General features: G+C 44.2%; 1 protein-coding gene across 7 annotated transcripts in view; it reads right to left on the minus strand.

The window, feature by feature from the left end:
- WDFY3 (WD repeat and FYVE domain containing 3) overlaps positions 1–12264 on the minus strand; it is a 304293-nt gene that overhangs the window by 129457 nt on the left and 162572 nt on the right. For all 7 annotated transcript variants that reach the window (XM_088445038.1, XM_088445034.1, XM_088445033.1 and 4 more), the window contains exons 12-13: positions 5047–5240; positions 3381–3838 (exon numbers count right to left, since the gene is read on the minus strand). In XM_088445038.1, the coding sequence (XP_088301164.1) occupies positions 3381–3838; positions 5047–5240 (652 nt within the window). The remainder of the gene's footprint in view (positions 1–3380; positions 3839–5046; positions 5241–12264) is intronic.

Genomic DNA, 12264 nt, shown 5'->3' on the forward strand with positions numbered 1-12264 from the left:
TGAACGATTTTTTTGAACTACAAACGATTTTTGCATATTCCCTTAATGAAAATCGTTGAGTTGACAAGTCTGACTGAACTACAAACTACAAACGTGAACGCGCATGAACGATTATCGTTCATCGTTTGATTCAGAAAGTGAACGATTATTTCAAACGATTATCGTTAAACAATAATCGTTCAAAAAATCGTTGTGTGTGTATGCAGCTTAAGGGATAAGGTATAATAATAATAATAATAATAATAATATTATTATTATTAAACGGTTTTTATACATAAACAACTTCTAATCAGATGGCGCAAAAACGTAAAAATGTCCTTAAAGTTTTTATACAATTGCTACAGCTACTCCCAAATGTAAAGGCATATTTATTGGATACTAATGGGCTGCATTAGAGTTTGATGTAAATAGTACATAGGGGGCAGGATTGACAGCTGGCTAAGCCATATTACACAGCAATGAGGGGTAATTCAAACATTTTTTGCATGCAGGGCAAATACCATGTACATTGTACAGCACACACATCATACTAGCCAGCTCTATTTTTACACTGCATTTAAGAAATGGGCTAAGCCACAACACCCCTCACAACTCCAAATGTTCCTTCCATGATGTATGGCACAACCCTTGCTGTGCCATATAAAAAGGAGAAATGATACATACTGTATACATACACACACATAACATGGCCAAAAGTATATGGTCAGCCAAAAATCACACCCATGTGTGCTTGTTGAACATATCATTCCAAAAGCATAGTCATTATGTGGAGTTGGCACTATAAACCGTCTCCACTCTCCTGGAAAGGCTTTCCACTAGATGGTGTAACACAGCTACAGAGATTTGCGTGGTTTCTGCCACAACGCTAGCAATGAGATTGGAGGTTCCACCACAGCAATAGCCCTGAGATTAGATGCCCTGTCATAATGCCAGCCATAAGATTCAAGGTTCTATCATAACGCTAGCCATGAGATTCTAAGTCTTACTTGAACACTAGTGATGACATTGCAGGTCCTGCCTCACAATAACAACCAGATTGGAGGACTTACCATAACACTAGCCATCCAAACTATTATTAATTTGATGGCATCGCATTACATGGCAGCAGCTATCATATTGGAGGTTTGCTCTACTCATGATATTGTATACTATATATAGAATGGAGTTTCCTTTTTTCCAGAAACTGTGCCAATGGAGTCTGAGAGTGAGATATATTCTCTTACGGTGAAGGGTCCCCGTCTGTTAATAAATGCTAAAATACTGATGAATAAGATTCTTGAACACAACACCACATTTTACTGAATATTAAAACAATCACTTTTTTTTTGTGGATGTTTCAGGCTTAATAAAACAAACAAACAAAAATCCTGTTTGGATTGAAAAGTGCTAGAATAAAAATTTCCATCCAGGAAAACATTTTACCTGAATAAATTATTTTGCAATCTAGAAAAATAAAAAACACATCAACAATGAACAAGTATTCAATAATATTGGCTGTTCAAGGGCATTTCAAGAAAAACACATACTTCATTTTGCAGATTTTTTGGATCCACCTGAAAACACACACGGTGGAAAGAGCGAGACATCTTGGGAGAAAAACTTAGTACATGGAGCCTGATTGATTACAGATCACAACTGCGATTGCAATAGCGATTACGCACTCAGTTCAACTGCGCAAGTATGGTAATCCATTGCGATCACTATGCCGTCGTAGCAGAACATAAGGACGCCCACTTTACCTTACACACATCCGTAATGTTTAGCAAAACTGCGAAACCATCAGTACAATCGAGTACCATCACAGCCTCACACACATTTTCACAAGGTCAGACCTTACTCAGAAATTGCTAACTTCAGCGCAAGCTATCAGTCTTCAAACTGTGTACCGCATTGCAGTTGATAATTTATGCACGCCCCTGCAACGGTGTTGAAACGCACTGGCACGCCTGCATTTCTCCGATCAGCCCCCAGTCCCTCCCGTCACCAGTCACTACCCCCAGTACTTCCGGTCAATCACTCTGGGATGGGTCTGCGTAGTCACTGATTATAATGGCGGGTTCACGCACTGCGATACATTCGCATGTGCAGAACGCAACAATCGGCCGATTGTGTGCATAATCGCAGTTGCAATCGGTAGTGAATCAGGCCCATGGTCCAGCAAACAATGGAATTTCCCTTTAAATTTGCCTCCTCCACACTTCTACCCCAAGTAAAGAAATATTAATCGGTGCACTAGTCCTTCCTCGGAAAAGATCACCCTGATCCGTACTTCTTGCAAAGCCATGCAGCTACCTGTAAATGTGGGTACATATGCCAAAAATACATGCATGGCATGACACTACAGCATTTACACTTTCACAAATGACCCATTAGACATGAACATTCCCATAACTAGGTATTTACTGTATTTTCATATGAGATTTTTTTTTTAGTATTTATTTTTATTTTATTTTTATTTTTTTAAATAATATTTACCAAGGAAATAAAATTACTCAGAAGGCAAAGACAGTGAAACTCACTTTAGTAAATATAACCCTAAGAGCGCATTCTAGTCCATGGTCTTCTGCGAACATAATGCACTACTGAACGCAGATTCTAGATGTTCGGGAATCTGCGCAGGCGCATGTGCAGAACGGGTCTGCGATCCTGCATGCAAACTGTTAATGACTGACTGTCTGCTGCCGTTTGTGGACGGGGAGGGGGCGGCGACGGCCTCAGTTTCCTTAAACGGAGGCGTGTCACCGCTGTTGGGGGGGATGGAAGAGGCCAGGAACTCAGTCGGCTGACGGAGAATTCCTGGCCTCTTTCTCTCATCTGCGGCGGCCGGCTTGTGTGACCCCATGGGTCACTAAGCCGGCCGATGTTCCCGCAGATTATCCGATGCTGCGTTGTACAGCGCAGCTCGCATAAGTAATGCATGCAGGCTTGAAACCTCCTGCTGCATTAGCAAGGATGGAATTGCAAATCTGCCTGTGTGCAGCTTTGCAATTCCGTCCTAAGCTGAATCACCCCCATGGCTTCCAATTCTGTGTAATGGCAAGAGATTTTTTTTTTTTCCCATGCAGAGTCCCAGAACTAAGGTAACGGCATTCATAGTGACTTATCATGTACACAGTATTTAGTTAGCAAGGACAGTAAAACAAAATAACCATTAAATGAAAAAGTGTGCTGCAATACAGATGTTGGAGATATTAAATATGTTAATAAAGATCCTTTAACAAAATGTAAAATAAAATTGTAAAAATAACCAAAAACAAGATTTGATTTACAGCTTGCATCCTGGTGAGAGGTTCTACTAATGCTCCTGCACATAAATGATCATATTCATAACTAAATGAAAATTCATCTTCACTATTGATATATGAAAAGGTTAGACATACCTGTCAAAGGAGTCTGTAGCTACTTTATACAGATATACAAAGAGTTTGCTGCAATGCCTCAGCACAGGGCACACAGAGTCCAACTGCACCAGGTCCTCTTCTAGAAGTCTCTGAAATGGTTGATTATTGGAAGGGAAGACATTTGATGGTTTGATTTTCCGTGATTCAGAGAAGCAGCCAAGTAGCCGAATGGCATCAGATAGTTTTTCATACTGGATCTCAGTTCTGAAGAAGTGAGAGTTTGCAGGCTCATAACGCATGGCTGCCGTCAAAGTGCAGAATACAGTGTAAAGAAGTTCAAAGACTTGGTTCTGGTTCACTTTTTCCCCACCATTCCTTGGTGGACAACTCAAAGACTTCTCCATCGCAACCAACAGAGATGTGATATATACAAAGCCTCCAACTTTACGAAAAACCGTCCTAGTTCGGTGACTTTCTCTTAGAACTATTAAAAGTGCCTATAAACCATAAGACGACAACATTTATTCTAGATCGGTCAAAGGAAGAAAACACATATTAATACTTAGGGGGTATATTTACTAAAGTGCAGGATTTTAGAAGTGGACATGTTGCCCATAGCAACCAATCATATTCTAGCTATTATCTTCTAGAAGGTGCTAGATAAATGATGAATCTGATTAGTTGATATGGGCGACATCTCCGCTTCTAAAAATTTGCACTTTAGTAAATATACCCCTTAGTATTTGGATCATTTACCAATTTGACAGGACTTAAATCTTGCAAATAATTGGAGATCTTAGTAATGGTGCGTACAGACGTAGCGATCAGCCAGCGATATTATATCGCTGGATGATCGTCATGCAACCTCCCTGGTGTGCTGGGTGATTGATATCGATCACCCAGCACACCACATACTTACCGTCGACTATAGCGAGTAATTTGCTCGATATCGAGCAAGTTGACCGGCATACACGGCCGATGGACGATATCGCTATCATCCATAAGTGGCCGCGCATCGCTGGTCGCAGGTAAGTTGGTAGGGTCATTTTTAAAGAGTGATTTGAACGATAACGGTAACAATAACTATATCGTTCAAATCGGTACGTGTGTACGCACCATAACAGTCATCTATTCCAGAGTTTCTACTATGAGCTCAATAATCTTATTTACACCAATTAAATAAGCGTATTTACTGTGCAAGGAGTACAGTATAGAGAATTTAGAACTAGTATGTGCTTTGACCAGTGCCACAAATACTGTACCTTCTGTTCTAATGCATTGTGTTTTACACTTTCTTTTCTTAAGAAAGAAATAATAATTAAGCACGACTGAAACAATCTCAGTTATGTTCAGTAATTATATACATGATTTGTGAACATATCTGCCAATACAAGCAGGGCACTTGGCTAGGAGAACCTGCTGTGTTATGTACTAAGCTAATGGCTCTGCAATCAATAAAACTGAAGTAATTTTATGACAGATAATGTGATTAATAAGTAGAACATATAATTAAGTACCAATTCCATTCAGATGAACGGCTGAGAAATATGGAAATATGAGAAAAGTGTGATTGCAGGTTATCATATGACTAAGCAAGACGGGAGTGAGGTGAGAGAACAGTCATGTTTTTTGTGAATCTCACCATCTGTTAGCTGTTAAATAAAAATTAAATTTGTCAAAATTCAAAACAACAACAGCAGCTCACCCGTAGAATGTCTGCCTTAAGCTGCAGCTCCGTAGATGGGGCAGAGTGCATCAGACCTAAAAGGGTCCCCATATCGTCATCTCCACTGGGAGACAACATCAACTGCTGGATCACCATGAGTGCATGTTCTCTACACTGAGGGTATTTGACAATGTTGTGCACACACCTTGCACCTCCAAACTCTCTGAAGACACCTGTGAGATGAAAAAAACAAAGGGAGCATAAATTAAGAAAGTTTTATTCATCCAGGTTTGTATTCAGTGGAGAAAAACACAAAGACGGCACAAAGAAGAAACTCCCTGGAATGCATAAACTGTACCACTCAGCTACCTACGGTAGTGGAATTCATTTTACACGCTGGATCACTGGTCATGTGAATTATGCCTATAATGTTATTAAGAACTAATGTCTGATTAATATATTAGCCAAGATGTGCCTCAGTGAGGCCACAAAGAGAATTGGCTAGAATGCTTATTATGGACACTGGGTCAGCCCACGCAATGTCACTTTATGAAAAAAAAATGCACAATCCAGCATGGAATACAGACAACCTGGATTTTTGTTTCATTTAGTCCCACTACCTTAATATAACCTATAGCAAATAAAGGAGGTGGGATTTGACTTGAAGCCAGATTGCACCAGTACCTGCTCACTAGAGCTGCAGTTTTATAATCCATCTAATCCAGGTAATGTTTGCTCTATAGAATTTAGCCATCCAGCGCCGTGAATTCATGGCACAATATGCGGAGAAGAGGTGAAGTTACAGTATATTAAGTGTAGTTAAATAAAAATAGTCAACCTCAAAAAAGGAAAAAAGTGTCACCCACTGTCTAATCAGAAATGTAAGAAAGTGTATTTTTATTCCATTTCAAACATCATTAAAATGTTTCCTGGTCTCCACACAAGCACTAAAAAATAAAAAAAGTTGCCATCCTGGGTGTGTCATTATGTTCTGCTCTTCTTGGCTAACTACTAAACATAAAGTAATAATCAGCCCGTACAGTATACAAAATCCTGTCCATTTTCTGTCCTTTTTTTTATCTGTCCTCGTGATTAACTGCATTAGCGTCTACATCAAGTTATGTAGTAGATGAAATTTACTTGTGATATAGGCATTAAACCAGCCTCAGACTAATCTCAGACTACTGATGACTATTGCATGCCAATAACCAAGTGCACAGTCACTTGAGTGCAAGTACAGTGGTTCACAAAAGGCAATTTGTGAATATATAAAAAGTATATTTTTTAATTGTAAGGGGTAAATTTACTAAGATGGGAGTTCTATTAAGAAGTGATGTTGCCCATAGCAACCAATCAGATTCCAGGTATTATCTTCTAGAAGGTGCCTGATAAATGAGAAGTAGAATCTGATTGGTTTCTATGGGCAACATCACTTCTTAATAGAACTCCCATCTTAGTAAATTTACCCCTAAGTATTAATAATCGTTCCAATTTCTGTTGTACATTTTATCCGACTGAATGCAAACTATTATATAGTCAGCAATTAGACCAATTTAGGCCAAAACCCAGACATGTCCCTACAAAGCCAACAGCGCTAGAATAATTAGACAAATTAGTCTAAAAATACTATGGCACAACCAAAGAGAGATTTTCCCATATGTAATAAAACTCAGAAATGTGCCGTACCATAACAAAGGTTTAAATTAGCATGCCAGACTATGGCAAAAAAGGACCTCTTTAATGTACTGTGGGACGGATTTATAGAGACGCTATATTGATGCAGTGTGCATGTCCAGCGATAGCGCTGTAGTTTCAGTCACAGTGCCCTGGACGCCGCATCCTGATTAACAGGTTGCAGTAGTTTGGGAGCAGGACAGGGTGACTTTGGCAAAACAGAGGCGTCAACCTCATTTTCTTGGCATTCCGAAGCCAGAGTCTGTGTCTTCCGATGCATATTTACTGGCCTCTGCAGCAGAGTTCTGGCGACCAGTCTGAGTAACCTTAAGGTTACTCAGATGGGCAATGCCTGCCTAATGGTGATACAATGCTGCGTCTTTGGGATCACAGAAGTCGGCAGGAGGCGTCTATTTACACAAGATGCTTCCTGCGTCATTTGCATAATATCGCATAGCTGCTGTGTGCAAAGACGCAGCATCTGTGTGATTACCGGCCACCTCTGAATCAGCTCTGTGTGCACTGTCCAAAGAAATGGAAAATACTAGTCATACTTATGATCCTTCAAAAGTAAATACTTTTCATTAGCCCTATACTTACAAACACATGCTCCATACACTGGGAAGACCATAGAGCATGATAAATAATGTGCACAATATGAGAAAATACATATACTGCACAAGTTATGGGGACCTCAGTAAGATATAGTTAGAACAGGACAAAGTTCACATCTCAGAAAGCAATTCCAAAAACATTAGTTTAAAAATTTCCCCTCTGCAGTGCAACACTGTTTATTCAAGGTGCAAATTTGCTTCTTTTTTTTGCTTTGCTCCTAACTCTGTATAAGTCCTTTAGGGTGGGTGCACACTAGGACGATATTTGGATGACTTTAGAACAACAAATAGTCTACATTGTCTAGTGTGTACCCTCAATTGCGTGCTCCCACAGACGACACAATATCGTTTGATTGACTGTGCTGCACGGCCAACCAAACGATATTGTGTGTGTGGCGGTGTATTTTAATGAAGGACGGAACGAGGTATGTCCAGACGTTCAATAAATAGTCTAGTAGTGTGTACAGCCAATCTGTGATGGTCCGGGGTGAAGGGAAATCGACCCGACCATCTGCACGATTGCTGGTCGTCCTAATGTGTACCCACCCTTAATGGATTATATTTTGGTCTACATCAGAAGGAGTAAAAAAAAAATAAAAAAAAAACGGAGATCTGCAGTCAAAGGAAAAAGAGCTGCTCTTACAATATTATTTAAGGTGCATTAATTATAAGGTCACCAATAGAAACATTCTGGTAAATCTTTTTAACTGCTGCTGCAGGGTGAGTGGGGAGCAAGGTGCAGTGGGAGCCAGGTTGACTCTTTATAAAGAAGAGTGAGGAAGTTGGCTCAGAACCTGGGAAAGGACAGAGTTTCCCATTCAGCCAACCCACAGGTTCACTCTCAAGGGTTGCCCAATCTGTCATGCCAGAGTTAGAGGCAGATGCAATTATCCGCAGTGTTTACTACGCAGGTAAACTTCTTAGTTTAACGCCCAGAGCTATTGAATTGGTCAATTTCTTCTTTGGGGTCCATAGGGATCCACAGGGATGCCATGGGGATATTATGGTTGGAAGACCAGGCACCGAACAGTTAAAGCTTCAGCTCCCAGGATGCCCCAGGTCCTCCTCCATAGATACCCCGCCCCTAGCCATAGGACTTCAGTTGTTCGTTTGGTGCGGCAGGATCAAATGCACCTTTGTAACAGGGGGACTGCTCAGAGCAGGCCTAAGCTTTTATTTTGTTTTATTTGATGTTTTCTGAGTTGCCAGTACCAAGCATCTGAATTAAGACGCACGTACTGTGACTCCATTTACCTCCGCTAGGCTGCAACATCAGTAATTGTGCTGGTGATTTTGTCAGGTCGTGGCTGAGCTTAGCTAGCCGCAATGCTGCTACCTGGACTGCACCGCATCCTCGGAAATATCAGGTAAGGAGATTCCTCACTTATGAGGAATTGCACGCGGCAGACCTTGCTTTTGGTGTCAGAGACGCACAAGAAGCCGCTGCTGTCAGGGCACGGGATTGTCCATGCCCTCACTACACCAGCTGGGGCCGTATCGTCTGATGCTGGGGATCAGCAGCAGACGCTATTTGCTACCACGAGGTCAGCGTACCCGGGCTGGTTAACGCAGCTATGGGGAGATAGGCGCTTCCCTGGCAGCTCCTCCCCCAACTCAGATACAGTCCCTATGAAGGATTTTGCACGTCTGGGTTGCTCCGCCCAGGGCCGGCCCGTGCCTTATATTTTTGGTAAACGAAGATACATTTTGGCGCCCCTGGCTGAATTTGCACACTCTGAAGGTGCGTGCACCCGACAAAGAAAAGGGGTGTGGTCTCATTGGAAAATCCATAATCACGAGTGCCAATCATGCTGTGTACATGAACAGTGCTCTTGGAGCTTGACCATGCTCCCAGTCCCTTTCTCCAGTGAATACATGACGCATGCATGCACATGTCATCTATTCACCATTTAACCCCCCATCTCAAACACTTTGTCGCCAAAATAGGGATGGTTGTGAGGCATGCTAAAAAGAAAGGGGCGTGGTCACACAATAGTATCCCCAATTCAAACTACATCACACAGTAGCACGATCTTATTCACATTACACCGCACATAGGCCCTGATTCAGACCCACTCGCAAGCGGCTGTCCGCTCGCAAGTGGGTCGATGGTGTGCACTGAGCATGCGCACGACGGAGCTCCCTTCGCTCGTTGTGTCTGATCAAAGGGGGCGTGCTGTCGATGTTGATTGACAGCACGCCCCCTTTGGGAGGCGTGCCGGGGGCGTGCCTCCCTGACGGGGGCGTTCCCACGGGAATGCCTCCCGTCAGAAGCCGGCCCACTGACATCACTAGTGATGTCAGTGGGAGTGATTTTGGCTCTGATAGAGCCAAAATCACTCCGGAGCTTGCGGTTGAAAACCTCAACCGCAGGCTCCGGCTCGCAGTTTCGATGGTCGTGATGGTCAAGACCATCGCGGCCATCAAACTGCACGCTCGTATAGCCTGTGGGTGGTGACCCATAGCTATTTGAGCGTCCAGGAGGACGCTCCATTTTCATGGAGGGCGGCCCTCATTCAGAGCGTGCGCTCTGCTCAGAGCGTACGGCTCTGAATGAGGGCCATAGTGTCCGATTCACATTACACTACATAGTAGTATCTCTTATTTATGTTCTGACACACAGTAGTGCCCCTTTTACACAATGCCAACATTAGTGCCCCTTATACACAATGCCCACAGTAGTAGTGCCCCTTATACACAATGCTCACAGTAGCAGTGCCCCTAATACAATGCCCACAGCAGTAGTGGCACTTATACATAGTGCCCACAGCAGTGGTACCCCTTCTGTAGTGGTGCCCCTTCTGCAATGCCCCCATTAGTAGTGGTCCCCGTAGTAGTGCCCCAGTAGTAATGCCCCTGTAATAGTGCCCAAGTAGTAATGCCCCCTGTAAAATGCCCCTGTAATAGTGCCCCCAGCAGCCCCTGTAATAGTGCCCACCAGCAGCCCCTGTAATAGTGCCCACCAGCAGCCCCTGTAATAGTGCCCCCCAGCAGCCCCTGTAATAGTGCCCCCCAGTAGCCCCTGTAATAGTGCCCCCCAGTAGCCCCTGTAATAGTGCCCCCCAGTAGCCCCTGTAATAGTGCCCACCAGCAGCCCCTGTAATAGTGCCCCCCAGTAGCCCCTGTAATAGTGCCCCCCAGAAGCCCCTGTAATAGTGCCCCCCAGTAGCCCATGTAACAGTGCCCCCTGCAGCCCCTGTAGCAGTGCCTCCAGTAGCCCCTATAGTAGTGCCCCCAGTAGCCCCTGTAGTAGTGCCCCCAACAGCCCCTGCAGAAGTACCCCCAACAGCCCCTGCAGAAGTGCCCCCAGTAGCCCCTGAAGTAGTGTCCCCGGTAATAGAGCCGAGCACAAAAAAAAAAAAGTTTACTTACCTTACGCCCCGTTCCTATGTCCGCTGCCATCCGGCGCTCCTCGTTACTATGGGAGAGACGCATGACGTCTCTCACATAGTGCCCGTGGGGGAAGCCTAGCCGGAGCTCCGGCTGCCGCTGTGGGGAGCCGAGCGCCCGCTAGTAAAATCCCAGCGGGCACCCGGCAAATGGAGACTCCCTGCGGTGGCCGCAAGAAGGAGTGTGGCGCAGGGGGGGGGGGGAACAACGGGAGTCAGTGTGGTGGCGGGAGGAGGGTTCCTGTAAGCTTGGCCGCGCTGGGGATTGAGCGCCCTCTGCTGGCTGATGCCCTACGCACGTGCGTAGTCGGCGTAACAGGCGGGCCGGCCCTGGCTCCGCCTACCCTCCACGTGTATATGAGACCCTCACGGTCCACGCTCAGGCCCTGAGCGCTCGCTCTGAATCAGGGCCATCCCTCCTACTTTTTGGAGCAGCCTCTTGGCTACCCACAGCTATAGCGAGTGGCCAAAATGATGGTCGCGATGGTTGGGCTTGCGAAGAGACCCTTGCTGCCGCAAGCCCTGGTGTTCTTTTGGCACTATCAGAGCCAAAAGCACTCCCACTGACATTACTAGTGATGTCAGTGGGGCCGGCCCCAGACGTTAGGCGTTCCCATGGGAACGCCTCCGTTTGGGCAGCCACGCCCCCGGCACGCCCACCAAAGGGGGCGTGTTAACAATCACCATCGACAGCACGCCCCCTTTGGTGCGAGTTCCATAACGACGGCTTGGCCGTCGTTATTCGGGTCTCGCGCATGCGCACGACGGAGCCGCTTGGGCAACATCGACCCGCTTGCGAGCGGGTCTGAATCAGGCCCTCAGTGCGCCCTGTAGCTGCTGGTCTCAGGAGGGTCTGGGTCAGTCTCCCTGTATACATCTGGATAAGGTATACGGTGCTCTATGCCTTACCATTCCTTTGCGTTGCTGTAGTTGATTTAGAGCAGACTGTAATTATATTACATATGCATTGTATGTGACTTTGTTGGATGCTGTATTGACTGTCTTTAATTTCTGTCTGTCAATTATAACTATCACGGTTTTCTCTCCATCCTCTTGGGGTGAGGGGTTTCTTTCGGAGTACTTCACATTCGTTAAGATATTTGTGAAGGTGGTCACATTGCATGGTTACCTTTATATGTATATATGCTAAGCGTAAAGGGAAACAGGAGTTCAGATTGGCTATATTTATGACTGTCAGTTAAATCTATCACTGTTACTTCTCCATTTTACTTCACATTTACTTGAGAAGACTGAGCTGCCCATCCCCCTCTCTAATTAATTGGAGCCGCTCAGATGCAATTAATAATGGAAATGTTTGCTGAGGGGAGATTTGGTCTCTCCCGGAGTATACATTTCTCGTAGGACCAAGGTATATAGCACTTTTTTGCTTGTATAAGTTGATTCAGTGCCGAATTTGTAAGTATATTTGTATTCATTGCACTTATATCCTACCAATGAGATTGCAATTAAGTGCCCATTTGTAAATATATTTATATGCATGTAGATCCTACCAAACTTATGTGTTTATGTAGTTGATTTTAATGCCCTTTTGCAAATCTATTGTATGCATTTTATGTTAC

The sequence above is a fragment of the Taudactylus pleione genome, unplaced genomic scaffold, assembly GCF_031769625.1.
Source record: "Taudactylus pleione unplaced genomic scaffold, aTauple2 ptg000376l, whole genome shotgun sequence".
Lineage (NCBI taxonomy): Eukaryota > Metazoa > Chordata > Amphibia > Anura > Myobatrachidae > Taudactylus > Taudactylus pleione.